Below are 18618 nucleotides of genomic sequence, written 5' to 3'. Positions count from 1 at the left end.
CGCCAGATATTTAAGGCACCATCAGGTTTTAGATTACGGCTTAGTTTAAGAAAACCCCACATTTAAACTCATAGAGAACTGTTTGACCCGAAGCCTAATCATGAGTCAGTAATTGGTCTAGACTAGTGGGCTGAACCAATGATCTTTTTTTTAAATGTTTTAATACATCTTTATTTTATATTACTTAAGAAATTAAGACTGAAGTTCTCTCTGACCCCAGTAAGTGAATCAGACAGACACCAGTGAATGTTATGGTTGAAGTAACTTTATTGAAGGTAAAACTAAAAGAAACAGAGCCACCAGTTGATTATCAACCATCAGCTTTGCATCGAGACCCCATGGCTACAAGAAGACAGTGTTCGAGTGGGCGTAAAACTATCTGCTCATCTACGGCTCCTAGGCAACTAAAGGGGGAACAAAAGAAAGGGAACCAGCTTTGTCCAATGATTCAACCTTACAATCCAGTTTATTAGCAGAAACATCAGAAATAACAGCCTACCTTTATTAACATGCATTAAATACAACATGAAGTCTTATATTTAGTTTTAACATGGATATATACTGCTGTGCTTCTCTGTACACACTTGGAATAAGATACAACTCAGAACTCTTATCCTAGTGAGCAGAACCTGTGTTACACCATTTGTAATTTTCCCAATCAAATACAGCAGACATACACCAACCACTTCTGATTCTTAGGAGGGCAAAATGCTCCTTAAGGTCTAGACTGGAGAGGAGGGGAACCAGCCTGGTGACCAGCTGGATCCTCCTCATCATCAGCGTGGGAAGGTGAACTGCATCAGGGTCTAAGTGTGCGCAGAGGAAATCAGGATGACCAATCTGTGGCTGAGCCACCATTGTATTTTTTGTTATAAAAAGGAGTTTGTACTTGACAGAAACTGGTTTATGACCTAGAGAGGAAACACTATCTTCTTATGAGCACGCAGGTGGGAAAAATTAAAACAAAAACAGGATAAAATGCATCGATTAACCAAAAAACAAAACTAAGTGAAAAGAAAAACAGAATCCCATAATTTGACGTTTGAACCAGCAACATTTCCACCCGCTTCCAGGCGACACCCTCACATTGCGTACTTTTGTGTCCATTCTTTTGCCATTTTGATGTATCTGCAAGGAAGAAGAGAAACACTCAATGTTTCTGCAGCAACCCCACTACTTCTGCATCCTAACAAAGCACGCGTGCACACGGGCACCATCAGGTTTTAGATTCCAGCATGAATTAGATCAATAGCCAACATCTACAGAACATAGAAATAATGCAACTTTCTTCTCACAGGTGAAGAATTCAGGAGGAAATATTTCAGTACCCTATACAAAATAACCATGCTGTGGTTAGTGGCCTTGTCTCATGCATGTTCCACCAAGATAATCCAGTCTGGTCTTAAGGACTACTTTGGTCCCGTTATTGCATCGATTCCAACAGAAACCTGATCGTGTGTCGATTTAGGACAAAGCAAGAGCTGAAAATTCATTAACTGTTGCACACAAGACCCAGAGGACTCCAGGTGCCTTTGCCAATGCACGTTTGAAAACTTAAAAGGCTGTGCAGGAATATTTTGGTAACCAAAAAAAAAAAAAAAAAAAACACTTGCATAAAACCAAGATGCATGTTAAGAGACTGAAGCAGAACAGATGAGTTACTGCGTTTACACTGGAACTAGAATTTTTTTCTTTACACACAAAAATGGGAAATCAGCTGCAAGTCTCCATTTAACCACAGAGACAAAAATATATCTGCGCTCACAACACCAAGATGCAGCGCTGGCCCGTAGCCTTACCCTAAAGCATGGCATACTTGGTTGTCCACTCCTGAGCTAGTTTATTGTACCTAACAAAGTGAAACCACATTACACAAGAATTCCCAGAAGGAAAGGTGTGACCCCCCCCATCCCGATCAATCATTGATAAGCCTCTATAAAATTTGCTCTGGGTGACATTTCTTCAGAAGTAACAGGCGACAGTTTAATCCCAAACACCACTTACTTCTGACTATCTGTTTTGTAGATTCGTGCGATCTCTGGCACTAGTGGGTCATCAGGGTTTGGGTCACATAGCAGTGAGCAAATGGAGAGAAGAACTGAAAGAGAGTTTGTTTTAATCAATAATGAGAAGATGAAACACAGAACAGTAATCACAGTCGCTGGCCGTTAACACTCATACCTTTAGAAATAGTAAGTGCAGGAGACCACTGTGATCTGAGAATATCCAGACAGATACTGCCATTACTGTTAATATTTGGGTGGTAAATTCTTGTTGTAAAAGCAACCTGAAAGAAGGAAAATACAGTTTCAAAATCAGCAGTCACACAATTTAAATTTCTGTCCAGTTTTAGATCCCAAGAACATGACTGGGCAGAGATGCCTTTCAGTAAAGAAGAAGAAGAAAAAAAAAAAAAGGGCCTGAAACGTAACATCACAATATTTCATTTTTACAAAAATGTGACTGAAGAGTCCTTTTCAAATCGTGAAGATGAAGAAAAAATAAATAAAAACAGGACAGATCCACTACTCCAGCATACCTTGGGTGGTTTGAAAGGGTAGTCTGTTGGAAAATGAATTGTCAAGAAGAAAACTCCTCCCTGATATGGACTGTCACTCTGAAAGCACAAACAAGCAAACAAATACAAAAAAAGTAAACACACAGCTTCCCATTTTCTAATCAAATTTTGACCGTTATCTCATGAATATATGTAGACAGAACAACATCGTCCTGCTGAATAAAAAGGGCACCAATCATGTCATAAAATACTTACAGGCCCCATGATTGTGGCTTGCCAGTGAAACACTGCAGAGAACAGAAAGTGAATGTTAGTAAAAGATGGTGAAAGGTCACAGGTATGTGATCCAACAGGAACTAAGCTGCTACACCATCCTCACATATTCCTAGCAGCAACATGGATCATCTGAGTTTGGGAAAATAAATTTACTGAAACAGAGCTCGTTGGTTCAGAAATGACAAATATAAAACCTTTAGATGCAATTATAACCTAAATCTTAAGAAAAATTAGTCTCAAAATGCCACAAAAACAATTTCAGATTCAAAAGTGGGATTTAAACTTATTCATTCATTAAAACTTCGTAAGTCAAGCATTTCAAAACATTAGAACCAGCATTTAAAACAACTACACTTACTGTCATCACCCACGGGGCCAGCTGAGCACTGTGCTGGGGGGTCACGGGCCAGGTCATTCAGTTCCTTTAATGAAAAGTAAACAGGTTAGTTGTTAGTTCTGTGGGACTTCTTGACTTGATCAGATCTGAGGATGGTAGGAAGATGTGGACACTGGTGGTAGTTCTGGTCTCCTCTTTCACAACATCCTCTCCATGACACCCCTACTGCCCCTCTATACCAGCCCGGGGTCAGAGGTCAAGTTGTTAACGTCACCACAGCAAACTGCTAGATTACAGCTATGCATACGCTGTACACTAGGGCCGGTTATTTTGGGGTGTACAGCTATTTTTGAACGAGGTGGAGGCATTGCTCCACCCTGGCCTTCAGAAACCATGTCACAAACAACTTCACTTCCTCGAAGGAATCTTCAGCACGGGACAGTTGAATCCTTCACATTACACCAGTTCATCCAAATGTACCGCATGAGGGGAAAAAATACAAACAAAAAAAAAACCCCACAATAAAATCCAGTTAAATTCCAGAGAAATGTATCACAGCCGTAGCATATACTGAAGTCAGATCAGATATGAGTCATTGGGTCTGGTAACAGAGTTAAGAAACTACTGTCCTAAGAGATTACCACCGGTCTGTCCTCGGGCCAATGTGGTACTAGTTAGAAAAACCATGCGGCATCTGTCCCGTCTTCAGCGTCTCCATGAGCAAACCCAGCATGTAACTCTTAACTGCTAACAATAGCCAACAAGCTATGTGAGGTTTGGCCAACTCGTATTTAACAGGAATGGTCATTCATTAAAAAAAAGGGAAAAAATAATTTCAAATGATCGACACTACGCCAGACTCCAAACACACAACCTGATTAGACACTAAACTCTGTAACGTTGACGCTTCCTCGAACACGCTTCGCCGCCTGCTTTCACAGGAAATGGTCGCATTGTGGGGAGGCTAGCCCGACACGCTAACTTTAAGCCAACATTTGACGATGTTATCTTACCTTGTGGATCCTTTTCAAAGCCATCCTCTCTCGATGTTGTCTGACGAATAAATGTTTTTCTCTCGCAATAATAAAGGGCTAACTTGTGCCGAAGTGAATCGTTTTATTAAGCGTCACCGAGACTGGGTCAACTCGACGGCCTTTTTCTCGCTAGCGTAGTTAGCTTGCTAGCGTGCTAAAACTACGTATACGCAGAATTGTTAAAGAACCACACGACGCTCACTCGTTATTTAGCGATCTTCACGCCGTTTCGACGCCCCGAATTAGATTATTAGAGACTACTCTCGAGGCTGTGTACGTGCGTATATCAAGCTGGCAGGCAGCGCTGCTCCTCTCTTGGTTTCGGTCGATGCCGTTAGGTAACTGGTGCCTGTCCTCATACGTGTGTGAGATTTTATGACGTGAGGCGGCGTTAGCTGCTGCGTGACGCGGCGGATGTGATGGCAGATTGTTAACAAGCCTGTGGAAGTATGTCAGGACAGCCTGAAACATGCCATCCTCCAGACGCAGGATCACACGGTGTACTATTATTCAGAAACGGACACAGATGGGCTTTTAAACTTTCAACACTCAATTAATAAAATCAAACACACAATTAAACAAAAAAAGACTTCTGACTCGTATCGGTTAGGGTTGAGGGCATAGACACAGGGCAGCTACTCTAAACAGACATTATTAAATAATTAACTTAGTCACAAATTTCATTTTCATATAAATATTAGAATATTTTTTTTAATTTATTTTTTAAAAAGTGTATTTATTGACCTTTAGGAACAAATTGTTCTCTATTCTACACTTTATTCTGAGCTGCTATTTCAGATTCAGTCTATGTGATTTTATATTTTATGAAACAGATTTCCTTTTAGCTTTTAGCCAGCTGATGTTTCTGTTTAATAAAACCATGAACAAGCCAAGAGGTGCCTCTGCACTCGGGATAGAGGGAAAATACTGATTTGTAAACATTGAAGTTTATTTGTATTGTTTTAAAATCATTTTTACAGTGAGGGAAATGGGTCAAAAAGGTTTGCCACAGAACAGTGTCAGTCTGACAGCAACTGAAGTTTCGGATTGTCTTAGCTTAAAGCTACAAAGCTAATGTTCAGAGCCTGTGCCTCATCCTGCTGGGTTTATAATACTACAGTAAAACGTAGACGCAGCAGGAGTTTTACTCTGGGGAAAGATGAGATCCTTGAAGAGTAACAAAAATTAATCCTATTTAATAATCCAAAGGCATTTCTTGATAAATCATAGTAATTTGTTTTCCTTTTCTAGTTGTGCATCGAGTAAACACCATCAGGTTTAATATTCAGACGTATTTCTGAACATGTGGAGGATGTGATCTTTGTTTTGATGAGTTGCTCCACACCAGGGAGGCTAATGTGTTCATTCCAGTTATGATTGTAGACCCTTCAAGGCACTGGTGCAAGGGCTGGGTCAACCACTGGATTCTGGGCAGTCCCAGTTCAGTTCTGATTGTGTGACATGATCGTGATGCCTGTTGAAAGAGTCAGTGGAGCCTCGAGGGTCTGACTGAGCTGATGTTGTGTTTTCAGCAGGGCTCACAGCACCTGAGGCCGCTTGTAGATGAATTTCAGTTTTGTTTAATTTTAGTGAATCAAAGTCACGACATGATTTAGGTGTCCTTTGGTACTTATTAGGATGAAACTCTGGTAGCTCCAGGTCACGCTGGCCTTCCTCAGTATTCTCATTAACCGATGGGAGAGGGGAGCAGGACCCACTGACCCCCACTGGGCTGTTCAGAGAAGTTGTATACAGTAATGCATCAGAACTGGAACGTCCCTCTAAGGACACGGGTGGGATGAAGTCTCCACTGGAGTTCAAACCATGACCCTGAGCAGCTTCAGCTGGTTCCTCTTTACTGTCTCTGTTCCCTAAGCCGTCTCTCTCCTCCTCCTCCTGCTGCTGAGTGTCATCATCACCCTGCGCCTCCGTGGAGCTGCTGCTCGGTTTCTGATGTCCTTCTTGTGCAGCCGATTCCGGCTGGGCCTCCCTCTGAGCTGCCGGGTCACCGCCTGAAGCCTGGCTCTGACCCGCTGGTGCTGGTCGGACTGTTTGGTGACACATGGGACACGTTTCCTGCACATACAACCACTTCCGGAGACAGTTACCGTGGAAGAAGTGTCCACACAGTGTGATCACAGCAGAGCTCATTTCCTATGAGGAGACAAACAACGCCATGTAATTCATATGTTTTACAGCATAAACATCCTAAATAATAACATTACCATAATACCAAACCATTACTAATAATCATTTCTCATCCTGATGCATTACTGATTCATTTGTTATATAAAAAGCTTTGCCCACTTCCAGACTGCTACTAACATCACACGACTTCAGCACACTTTACTAAAACTCATCCACTTCCTCTTGCACTGGAGGCAGGAGTCAAACTGGAAAAGCAGGAATCAGCACCACAAATGTAAACAATGTTGACTATTCCACTCGTACAGATGGAAGTCATGTTCAGAGGATGAAACAGAAAATAATACAAATGCCTAAAGAACAAAAACATGGAAGCCAAAATGTGGGTTGTGACCCTTTATATCATTCTAAAAGTTACATTTGAAAATGAAGTTAAGCTTGTTTTATAGACAATGCATAATGAACGCAGCCTCCGTGCCATCACCTGTGGGCTTCTACAGAGCTGAATTTCAATACAAGAATGGAGCTGAGGGCGTGGCTGTGGGGGTGGGGCCAGATGATTGACACCCAACAAACTGAGGCCTAGTCCACACGTAGCCGGGTTTTTTTTAAACGAATATCCGCCCCTCCAAAAACTTGTATCCACACCACCTCGTTTAAAAAAAACTGTCCACACGTACCCGGATAAATACGTTAAGGATATGCCAGACCTGTAGGTGGCAGTACTTCCCCCGTTCTTAACCTCGTCCTTCGTCTGTGGTCTTCCGCAAGGAGCAGTAATTCCGCTTGCAAAAACAAATAAGCAGAAAGCGCTTGGACAATTGATAAAGCGAGCGCAGCTCTGAGGGCTTCCATGATGCCGGCTAGTGTAAACACAGGTCACACACGTGATGTCAGCATTTTTTTGTCGTGGAAAGTGACGTTGCGGATCTTAAAACTCCGGTTTTGTCCGTCCACACGCACACACCCAAAACGGAGAAAACGCAGATCTTCACTTTGGCCGGAGTTTTTAAAAAGATCTGTTTTCGTGTGAAAAAACTCAGTTTTCGTGTGGATGACAGGCCAAAACGTAGAAAAATATCTACGTTTTGGCAGATCCCCGGCTACGTGTGGACAGGGCCTAAGACAATATAGTTACAATGCTAGCTGTTGCTTTAAGCCAGAAAACTGCGAGTGAGCAGCTGTGCTACCCTCTGCCATCTAGGTTGTAACACCTTTAACGTGGGACCGAGGCTGAGGCCCTCCCTGGAGCAAGCAGGGGGGCAAACCGCTAGTGCTAGGACTGACTCATTTGCTACCCGTCAATCAAAAGGACACACCCCTAACTAGTCAGAATTTCAAGCTTTAATTACATTCAAATGGATAACTCACAAAAAATGCACCCCCCTCAGAGTTATCACGGCGGTAAGCTAGATCTATCAAACCTAAAATGTTTTTCTGAACCAGGCTGTAAACATGTTCATTTCTTCAGTGAAGTGGACATTTATAACATGAGAGTCAATTGGGCCATTCCCATCTGTACCGGGTCGGCCCGGGCCGGGTAGCGTAGGTTGTTTACATATCTGGGTGGCCTGGTATTTTTCCGGGCCAACCAAGGCTCATTCTCAGCCCTCTTCTCGAGGGGGTCTGCTTCAGGCCGACCAGGACCAACACACCCACTGCTGACAGCAAATGTACACCTTCCATTAGAGCAAGCCTCTGATTGGTGGGTAGAATCAGCTCACATGGGCTTAAGGCAAGGATGTGTGGCATCAACCGGGCCAGGCTGGGGCCGACTGGGGCTACCCGGCCCGGGCCGACCCGGTACAGATGGGAATGGCCCAAATGAGAACTTGCTCCCTTCTGGTGCCAGCCCCTAGTGGATGAGAGGGGAACTGCAATTAGGTCACTTCTGCATTGGCTTCACTTTTGGCAGACAGTTTTCCCCCTGGTTTGTGATGATCTGAGTCTCCTTTTGGCTTCCACTGAATATGAAAACATCACAAAACAAAGATTAACTATAGAGTTAATTATTAAACCAGAAATCCTGAACATTTTAAACCAACTCTCCTGCTTTTGTTAGAGCTGCTGAGAGGATTTCTGTTCTGTTTACTGGAAACCAAAGACACCATTGATCTAATTATAACAAGCACAAAATTCTCAGTCAGCACAAACTACAACAAATCCGACTAGAAAAGTCTTAAATGGGACTGAGTGGAAACTTAACGCTGGCTGAAGAAAAAGCAGTAAATAAATAAGTAAATCCCATGAAGTGGAGCCAGGCTGACCTGAACCAGAGTTACCCACACTGTTCTGGGAGCAGCCATAAATACCAGAACCCTGCCTGCATCAGACATCCCATGGTCCTTGAGGGCCCTGGCGCTGTGTTTCAGATGTTTCTTTGCATCAACACATGACGAAATCACCACCAGGAGGTGATTTACTCTTTTAAATCTGGGGTGGAACAAATAAACAACTAAAACTGCTCCCTAGAAAACAGCGACAGTCTAGATGTTGTCTGAGGGATGGCAAAGGTGTGGCATGAGGGCCCGGCGGGGGGCGGAGCTTATTAACAGGAAAAGTTATTTTTTCTCCACCTATGAACCAGTGTTGTGATGACAGTGACCTCCCCTAAACTGAAAGACTGACCTGGAAACAGATGGAGCAGACATCATTGTGTCGGTCCAGCTGCTGAGCAGTGGCTCTGGGAAGAGAGCTGATCTTTTTAGCTGCTTCCTGTCTGAGCAGGAAGCTCTTCCAGCCTGACTGAGCTCGGAGCCAAACGTTGAAGTATGAGTGGATGATAATGACGGAAGCGCCCATCCAGCTCCACTCCCCAAACAGAGACTCCCAGGTGCCGTAGGCCACGACGCAGAGAGCCACCAGAAACTCCAGCACCCTGCTGATGGAGTTCACCCAGTAGATGACTTCATCCAGGCTCTCGATGGGGTCACTGCGGAACAGCTCCACCATGAAGAGGGAGTAGATCAGCATTGTGCCTGTGACCTAAAGAGAAACGGAAATGCAGAACCCTTTCATTTTAGCCGCTCTAACCAGAAATGCATACTAACCCACACGAGACTGGAAGAAAACACATCACACGGAGGAGATGCGGGGCTGCACGTTCGGTTAAAATCTATTATTAAACTAGATAATTGTTATAAAGATATCGAACAACAAAATTCAAAGCAGTTCTAGCTCCAGGGTAGAAGATTTAGCCGTTAAACCCAAGCAGAACAACATCTAAACAGGTTATGGGTTCGATTATATTTTATTATTTTATTTGACACGACTGATGATCTGAACACAGAGGGAGTGAGCTAACATTAGCTAGTTCCTCTTCCACATGACAATAAACCAGAAGTGTACTTCACAGAATCAGATCTGATGTTTTAGTCACATGACACAACCCTACTTGGTGCTGATGGATATTTACCAAACTCAAAGACATTTACAGGACAGACACCTGCACCGTCCTCACCTGGAGGGAGGTCAGCATGCAGCTGGACACCAGTATAAGAAGCCAGAAGTCCATGTGGAAAAACTGGGAGATTTTATAAGCCATGAACACGGGGAAAATCAGCAGGAGCAGACACATGCTTAGGCCTCGGAAATGTCTCCACAGACTCCTAAAAGCACGGGACAGACAGAGACGGAGGCTAGCATCAGCTCCACGTTCACACCTGGTCCGCTCAGGCTCACCTGCAACACACTTAGTATCACTGAATGTTGCTGCCGTCACCTGTTTCGTGACGCGCCCAGGGCCAGAATCACCGGATCTGTTATTTCAATCATCGACTGTAAGGTTGAAGTCAGCACGATGAAGAGGATGATGCTGAGGAGGAAGGTGCGCTGCAGGGTCTGCATGTCTAACAGGCCGGTCTGAAGAGCCAGAAGGAGCAGAGTGACTCCCTCAGTCACACCTCTGCAAAAACACCAAACAGGTAAGGAAATATAGATTATACCCACTTTAGGCTGACTCATCAGGTGTTTCTACTTGAGTCAGGGCGTACTCTACTGCCCTCTGTTGGTTCAGAATGATGCAGTCAGACTTATTTCAGCAGCAAAGTAGTGACTCAGGACCCCGCTGTGGGACGCAAAACACTAGCATGGAGGTCTTACTGATCTACAGGAATCAAATGAAAACATCTAGAACAATAAAGTTTTTGTGGGTGGAGAGCTTATTTAAATTTATTTGTGTGTAATTTAACTGGGGTTTAGTTTTACTGTTTGTTTCTTAAAAAGCCCTAAAGCCCGTGTCTGACTGGGCTGAGACTGGAGGTGACCAGATACTGACAGAATTAGCGAGGGAGTTTCCTCTTGTGCAGCAAGAACTCTGAACACGTTCAAGACAAGACACGTCTGAAAGCCTCACAGGTCCGTTTCTGAGTCAGAAGAGGGAGAAACGTGAGACAACTCTGTGATGAGCTGGAGACCAAACTGAGAATGAAATTAGGGTAAAGTGTGAAGACACATAAAAAAATGTTGTTCGTCCCACTTTGTCCAGATCCATCTGACCAGCAAACCCAGTCAAGAGAAGTACTGGTGAACCAGGGACTGGGTCTGTAAAAGAGCCATCAGCTAGAAACGTTACGCACAAAGCACCTGTTACAATATTTATCACATAAAGTCCTTTTCTAAGGTCCCTGTCTGAAGTGAAATTCATTTTTAATTAGCTCTGGCACTCGGAAAGCTCCTCAGAGATGAATCTGAACCTCCCAACAAGTAGGGGTGTAAGAAAATACTGCGACATTTATCAATATTCAAAAGCTGTGTATACAACACAAGAAAAATTTTTTCTTTTCTGTTGACATCGTGGCAGAGCCTGGAAGTAAAAGTAAGAGAGTAATGTCTTCAGAGGCGAAGCAAAGAGCTAAAACCAGAGCAAACATGGGCGTGGCCTACACTAGTTCGAGGGAGCTAAAGGAGGCTACGACATCACAGATTGATGGTGACCTGGCTTTGTTGCTGCTGGACTTTTTTGTCCAACATTTTGGATCTTTTTACTTTGTAGTTTATTTTAGTGTTAGTTGGCTCGCGCTAGTATTAGCTCGTTGTTAGCGCTAGCTGCAGCAGACTGAAGCAGAGTTTTTTACGGCAGTTGTAAGTCCACTTTCAACCAGTAGGGCAGAGGAGCTTGGGCACTTATTTAGTGTTGCTTTAAATGATCTCAGAAATCAAATTAAATCCTAAAATAGCATTTTACCATAACTGTAACAAACTGTAGTTATAAATAGAAACACTTCAAAAGCAGCTGTGGTTGGATTAGCCTATTGGCAATTTTTATATTGTCCTGTAAGTGATAATTGGGTTCCTTTAAGCTTCATGTTTGTGGACATTTGTTCTAACATTATGTTTGATGACCACAGCTAAAACGATCAACACCACCACAAACTTGTGAAATACAAAACAAATGCTGGATGTCTGACCTTACGTCGAGTCTCTCTGGAGTTTTAAATATAAACCATTACTGCTCATTTGAAATCAAGCACACAAAGCTGGCTGGTGGGAGTGTCGTCTCACCTGTGCATGACGTTCTCATTCTGAATAGCAGCAAAACCTCCCAGGTAGAACTTGCACAGGTTGAGAAGCCCGAGAGCCAGATAGGACACCACAAAGGTCAGGCCCAGGAGGGAGTAGGGCGTGGCACAACATTCAGACACGCTGCAGGAAATTCAACCAACAATTCACCATATTACTAACAGAATACATCCCATCAGAAGGTACAAATCACAACCTCACTACACACCTTGTGAGCACCAGGAACAGGAAGCCCTGATGGGAGGTGGCGGCACCGGCAGACATGGTGTCAGAAAACAGCTGAACGGCAAACAGAACAAACCAGAAGACACTGAAGAGGACTGGGACGGCAAACTGGTTCCACAGAGAAATCCCCACAGCCAGGAGTCTGTAGAGCTCGATGACCTGAGGGACAGGACACCTGACATGGTGAAGAGAGTCAAGATATGAAACATGCTTTTGTGTTTTTCATATGCTGCGTCTGTCTGCATGGAGCTCCACAAGTTTCCCTAACTTCACTGTAAATATTAGGTTGCAATGACAATAAAGGGTTTCGTTCGTTCGTTCGCTCCTTCCTTCCTTCCTTTCTTCCTCCCTCCCTTCCTTCCTTCCTTCCTTCCTTCCTTCCTTCCTTCCTTCCTTCCTTCCTTCCTTCCTTCCTTCCTTCCTTCCTTCCTTCCTTCCTTCCCTCCCTCCCTCCCTCCCTCCCTCCCTCCATTCATTCATTCATTCATTCATTCATTCATTCATTCATTCATTCATTCATTCATTCCAAGACTACCTCCAGGTGAAGCAGTTCCAAATAAGCTGCCCTTGCAAGGCGATATGGCACGAACAGGTTAGCGAGGAGGAAGACAGCGATCCCGGCGACAGTCAGGCCCATGGAGACGGTGTTAACGGTCAGCAGGGTGGAAGGAGGAGCAGTGAGGAGTCGGGCCAGCAGGGGGAGCATGTGTGCGGAGAACAACCACACCCTCCTGGTCTTCATCAGGAAGGCACACAGCGTGCTGAGAATCATCTGACCTTCAGTTTAAAGATAACAGCTGATGAAAAACTCTGACATCACTGACAGGCAAGTAAACGAGGTCATCTCTAACATCTAACAGAACCTGCCCACTGGATCAGAGTATGGAAGTACAACAAGCTGGCTGCAATACTTCTCTGTACACACGTGTGTGTGTGTGTGTGTGTGTGCGTGTGAATAATACATTAATTTAAATTCAGTTTATTTATATAGCGCCAAATCACAACAAGAGTCGTCTCAAGGCACTTCACACAGTAAACATTCCAATGCAGGCCAGGGGCCTCATTTATCAAGCGTGTTTACGCAGAAAACGGGGTCGGAAAACTGCATAAGCAACTTTCCACGCAAACTTTGGGATTTATAAAAGAAAACTTAGTGGAAAAATGTGCGCAACTTTAAGTTGACTAAGGACCTGGCTTACGCACATTTTGGACATGGAGAGCACCTGCAGTGCTGCTGCTGAGAAGATACAATTATGAAATCCTGCAGCTTTATCACACATACTGCTTCGTTTTCACACAGAACAAGACCTTCCACATACTCTCTCTCTCTCTCTCTCACACACACACACACACACACACACACACACACACACACACACGCACACACACACACACACACACACACACACACACACACACACACAGCCTGAAGCGCAGAATACGGAATGCAGAATATCAGCAGGGGGACAGATTGAGACAGAATGTCATGTGTCCGTGAGTGCGTCCAGTCACTGGGACCCGATTGATCATGCGCCCTGCCTACTTGGACAAGGGAGATCTCTGTTTGGGTGACTGGTTAGTGCACGTGACTTTCACCCGGGAGTCTGGGGATCGAATCCCGATTGGACCATTTTTTTTATATCCGCCACAGATCTCCCTGATGAATTCACAACATTGACGGCCTCAGCAACGCTGTGCCACTCCGTAGATTTTCTCTTATTTGTTTTGCAAAAGCACTTCCTGTCATTTCTCCACCTCACCCACAGGTACCTCAATTTCTGCTTCTGTGAAACTGCGCTTCCTTGATCTGCCTCAAGTTTAGAGCAAAAATCTGGAGTTGTTTTTATCCAACGTGCCATCTAGAGGCTGACAAATGCGTTGCACCTTAAGCTGTTCTCACCACTTCCGTATTTACGGTTGAAAGCAACGCCTCTTGTCCGTCCACCTCTAGCCAGTCAAAACACGTCGGCTTACTATTATGTTTCTCACTTTATGCTGTTTACGCACATAGATATGTTTTAAAGACTTACTTCTCCATGAGAAATGTTACCAGCTCAGATCAGACTCTAGGTACATCCTCATACGCGCTCTGTGATTGACAACAGTATGCAAGCAGACGTCTAACGCTACTGGTTAATGCTGAATTTTGCTCAAGTCAAATTGCATGGGGCTCAACAGGACTTACAAGAAGGTAATCCTGAAAGGGAAAACTCCAAATTATTGCTTTAACTATCAGGTATCTGATTGGTCAAACTCCTTTTTACGTTATGACACACCTCTAAACTATGCAGCATTGTTTTTTTTAACATTCAGATCAATTTTAGTGAAAATGTTTAGTGAAACTAAAAGATAAAACCTGGACTAGAGCAGGTATAATCAGAGTAGAGATAAAGGTTGAATAATCAGCTGTGAGGACACGTGTCCCACGTACTCAGTGATAGTCACCTGCGTGTTTCATTCATACTCTGGTGATTTCTGTTTCACCAGGATTCAAGCCAACCCAGGAGGAAAGCTGCCACGTTACCAGAGTTACACACACCAACCTAAACACGGAGCTACTGCTAACAGTAGTTAGCCTGGCGATTAGCAGCTGCTGCAACTGGAATGTGGTTATTTTGGATGTGTTCATAGATCTGGGTTCAGAAACACAGCAGAAGCTCTGCACTAAAAATGATAAATGCTGAGTGGTCACATGTAACTGGTTGGTTCTCACCTGTCATGGCAGAAACAAATCTGTTGAAGGCCAAAGAATCAAGATAAACAGCTCCTTCGTATCCGTACTGCAGCTCCTCACGGACGTAATCCCTTCAGATCCAACAGGAGAATGGTTCAGTCACAGAATCATTTTATAAAAGTAAATACAAATTTTACAAAAGAGATTCAACTGATTAACCGAAGGTGTTTGTGGACACTTGTTTTCTGCAGTCAGAGGTTTGCCCTCACAGAAATCCAGAATAATAAACTAAACACAAAACTCATACTCATTATTAATAAACCGCTAAATCCTCAACAGGGTCGTGGGGGAGGTGTTTATCTCCAGCAGTTATTAAGTGAGAGCTGGGGGGCAAATAACCAGTCAAACACTGACTCACACCTAGGGACAGTTTAGAGTCTCAATCAGCCTGATAGCCATGTTTTTAACTGTGGGAGGAAACCAGAGAAAACCCACATATGCACGAGGAGAACGTTCCAACTCCCACAGCTGGGACTTTAACCTGTGACCTTCTCACTAAAGAACTTCCAACTTTCTTCATTTAGTTTCTTTCTCATGCCAAAACTACGTAGCATTTTATCTAAAACCCTTAATCGCAGGTTGAATCTGCAGGAGACTTTCATGGAGCTGGAATGTGACACAGCACGCAGAAAAACATGGCTATTTGAAACTGAATAGGGTCTTACACAGAGTACAATGATTATAAATGCTGCTTACGTGGAGGCATTTTGTTCTCTGTCCAACTAATACTGAAGTTAGAACAGCTAATCTAAACAAATCAGCAGCAGTAGAGGAACTAAAACACACTTAGAAATCTGATGGCCCATGTATAGAAGAAGAGCTGCAAGGATGTGGAGGTAGAGCGTCACAATGTGTCTCAGTGGTAGGATTAATACAACCACATTAATCAGGTGACCTGGGAGACAAAACAGAGTCTTGTTAGAAAATGAAAAGATAACCTAGAACCAGAAAACGCTCTCATCGTATGACCCGCCTAAATGGAAAAACAAATCCTGCATTTTCTAGTTCTGTTTCACACAGAAACACAGCAGAACAAAAACAAATGAGGACCAGAGTGGTTGCATCTCTAATTTATAAGCATACTTACCAAGGTAGTACATGTTCCAGATGACATACTTGTATTTGAAGAGCATGTCCTCGTTTTTAGCCTTCAGGTTCTCTGTGAAACCTTCAATGTCACATTTATACAGCAGGTCCAAAACCAGAATGCTGGGCACCCTCAGGGCGATGTTCGCCAGCTCCTCCAGACGAGGCATCTCGATGTGTCCGAGGTTTCTGATCAGCAGCAGAGTCACATGCTGACTGGAAGCTGCTTCACTGAACCTCTCTCAGGCTCAAACATAACCTCACAGACTCCCAGCAGCTTCCCAACACCCATCCTGTCATCTAAAAACACACAAAACAGGCCCACAGGTAACTTCTCCTGGTTCTTTTAAACTGTCTGAACAGCTGGAATGAAAAGTAAACAGGTGGTATTTGTCTCAAAGTTGTGAAATTAGCAGAAAGTAAAAGTATTTCACTTACTTTAGAGGAAACATCACAGCCGATTAGCCATCTGCTAGCTAGCCTGATCAGTCTTCACAGAAACGAGTCTCATATCTGAAGAGCTGTGCGGGTAAAACGGTCCTTTTCTTTAACTTCTGATCCGAACACGCTTTAGATACAACCGTCAACAAAATACAGAAATTAGAATGTTACATTTGAGCGACATGAGCACGAATAAAGTGACTTCTGCTGCAATGTTGTGATTCCAAGCGCCTGCGTGTTCGCTTCCTGTGTACGTACACGTCACGTTAAAGTGAGCCAATCGCGTGCAGACTCTTTAGATTTCAAAATAAAATCCCTGACCAAGCCCATAGTAGTGACCACGTTTTAGCTGTGATAATCAATTCAGAATTAATTTATCGTTTTATGTCACTTGAAACTATGTAATGCTCTTCTATTTGCTTATTAATGTGGTAATAGTAACAAACTATTAATTAAAAAAATACACCAAATAATAGTTCCTGAGTGCAGCCACAGCTGCAGCTCACCTCTCCCCATGGGGCTAGGTCAGATGAGGAGATGAATTCACCAGTGTGTGATGACTAATGGGACTTTAACATTAGTTAAGCGTTTCTTGCATTTGTCTTTGCCATTCAGGTTTTCTCAGCACAAAACTGTTAAATTTGATTTCCAGACAAGAAGTTTCCACTAGTAAAACCATTCCAGACATTTGGGTGATGTTCCCAGAAACGAGTTGACTACTAGAGCTCAAATTGATTGTCTGACTTCAAAGTTTTGTCTTTATATTCATATCTCAGGTCATGTGACAGTTTCTTACACTCCTTGTCACGTTGATGTCAAAAGTTACTTCTAAATGTTTGGCACAGAAAAGGCCATCTATTTATTTACTTTGTAGAATATTTCAGGTCATATCAGTTAAACACATATTTGGAAGAATGAATCATCCGGGGCCTCCAGGGTGAGGTCATCCAAGCAGGCTAAATAAAGCAAAATACCTTCAAAATAAAAGTGATGTTTAGCTGCTTTCCTTTGAAGTTATTAAAATTATATTTGTTTACATTCACACTGGGTCTGGGTTCATCATACTCAGACAAACTGACTCTGCTGATAACTCAGTTAAAACCTAAAACCAGCAAACATGAAGACCTGCAGCCTGAAATCAGCAGACATGGTAAGAGTTTCTAAAGAAAAATACAATCGAACTGAAAGCACTTACCTCTGGGTAAATTACAATCACATAAAACCATCGGATACTGGCACGTCGTGGTAGTTTCCTGTTATACAGGATGCACCTGCCAGAAGAACTCAGTTTAACAAATTTAAATTTAACTTGTTGTTTGCCTAAAGTTTTGGGAAAAAATCCCAAATTTTGGGTAAATTTACAAAAAGGGGTTGAAACTGAAATTTGCACCAATCCATTCTGGGCGCCTTTTCGATAAGGATGCACAACAGAGATAAATTGGCTGTACCTAATAATGTGCCTTCCAGATTTCTACAACCCCCCAAGACATTTTACAAAAACAGTCATTCACCACACACACACACACACACACACACACACACACACACACACACACACACACACACACACACACACACACACACACACACACACACACACACACACACACACACACACACACACACACACACACACACACACACACACACACACACATCAAGCTTCTTCATACTATTTTGTAAAGACAACATGCACATTGAGAGGAGTGTGAGAACAGAGCCCTGTGGAACATCGTTTTCTGACACATTTTATACCTGCTGGTCTTGACGAGTTACATTGTAGCAACAGCTGCCCTGGGGAACACTGGCAGAAGTGAGGGAGCTGAACATAGATGCTGCCAGTCCTTCCAACCACCACCAGCAGGCAATGTGGTTTGAGTGTCTTGCCCAAGGACTCGACAACTGCGACAAGCAAAGCTTGAACCTGCAACTCTACGATTACAAGGCAGACACTTAACTCCTTTGCCTAATTTAGGATCAGTTGTGTGTCAGTTTGCACAGGTATAAAATGTGTCAGTGAATACTGTTCCACAGTACTCTGTTCTCAGACTCCTCTTTATGTGCATGTTCTCTTTACAAAATATTATCAGGAAGCTTGACGTGTGTGTGTGTGTGTGTGTGTGTGTGTGTGTGTGTGTGTGTGTGTGCGTGTGTGTGTATGTGTGTGTGTGTGTGTGTGTGTGTGTGTGTGTGTGTGTGTGTGTGTGTGTGTGTGTGTGTGTGTGTGTGTGTGAAGAATATGAAGTGTAGATTATGAGGTGATGAATATGTATTTTCCAACACTAACATTCAAATGCTAATA

The 18618-nt window shown here is 43.3% G+C and overlaps 2 protein-coding genes across 3 annotated transcripts; both read right to left on the bottom strand.

Annotated features, from left to right (window-relative positions):
• Window positions 1-249: 249 nt before the first annotated feature.
• ube2d3 (ubiquitin-conjugating enzyme E2D 3) lies at window positions 250-4532 on the bottom strand. 2 transcript variants are annotated; one of them, XM_015969358.3, is made up of 8 exons: window positions 4145-4532; window positions 3153-3216; window positions 2774-2805; window positions 2540-2617; window positions 2182-2287; window positions 2005-2098; window positions 1800-1849; window positions 448-1128 (listed from the first exon to the last, which is right to left on the bottom strand). In XM_015969358.3, exons 1-7 carry the CDS (start codon window positions 4166-4168, stop codon window positions 1801-1803), a joined length of 447 nt encoding a protein of 148 aa, XP_015824844.1. In that variant the 5' UTR covers window positions 4169-4532; the 3' UTR covers window positions 448-1128; window position 1800. The 2 variants fall into 2 exon arrangements, with proteins under 2 accessions (XP_054597847.1, XP_015824844.1); XM_054741872.2 differs by lacking the exon at window positions 1800-1849 and having other exon boundaries at window positions 250-1128.
• Window positions 4533-5093: 561 nt separating this feature from the next.
• On the bottom strand, window positions 5094-16542 carry zmp:0000000662 (RING finger protein 145). The gene is made up of 11 exons (XM_054741869.2): window positions 16314-16542; window positions 15877-16175; window positions 15576-15684; window positions 14769-14860; window positions 12591-12832; window positions 12039-12214; window positions 11813-11953; window positions 10032-10214; window positions 9771-9918; window positions 8939-9295; window positions 5094-6319 (listed from the first exon to the last, which is right to left on the bottom strand). The coding sequence occupies exons 2-11, from the start codon at window positions 16043-16045 to the stop codon at window positions 5579-5581; spliced, it is 2358 nt and encodes a 785-aa protein (XP_054597844.2). The 5' UTR covers window positions 16046-16175; window positions 16314-16542; the 3' UTR covers window positions 5094-5578.
• Window positions 16543-18618: the final 2076 nt, after the last annotated feature.

This window comes from Nothobranchius furzeri, chromosome 18 (genome assembly GCF_043380555.1).
Source record: "Nothobranchius furzeri strain GRZ-AD chromosome 18, NfurGRZ-RIMD1, whole genome shotgun sequence".
NCBI lineage: Eukaryota > Metazoa > Chordata > Actinopteri > Cyprinodontiformes > Nothobranchiidae > Nothobranchius > Nothobranchius furzeri.
This window is presented reverse-complemented; position numbering and strand designations above follow the sequence as displayed.

Coding starts and splice junctions, on each gene's coding strand:
- ube2d3 (XM_015969358.3), bottom strand. CDS start 4,168: ATGGCTTTGAAAAGGATCCACAAG. Junction 2,806..3,152: donor TGGCCCCGTGGGTGATGACA/GTAAGTGTAGTT, acceptor TGTTCTCTGCAG/TGTTTCACTGGCAAGCCACA. Junction 2,618..2,773: donor AAGCCACAATCATGGGGCCT/GTAAGTATTTTA, acceptor TTGTGCTTTCAG/AGTGACAGTCCATATCAGGG.
- zmp:0000000662 (XM_054741869.2), bottom strand. CDS start 16,045: ATGCCTCGTCTGGAGGAGCTGGCGAACATCGCCCTGAGGGTGCCCAGC. Junction 12,833..14,768: donor ATTTGTTTCTGCCATGACAG/GTGAGAACCAAC, acceptor TTTAAACTGAAG/GTCAGATGATTCTCAGCACG. Junction 9,919..10,031: donor CTGGGCGCGTCACGAAACAG/GTGACGGCAGCA, acceptor CCGTGCTTTTAG/GAGTCTGTGGAGACATTTCC.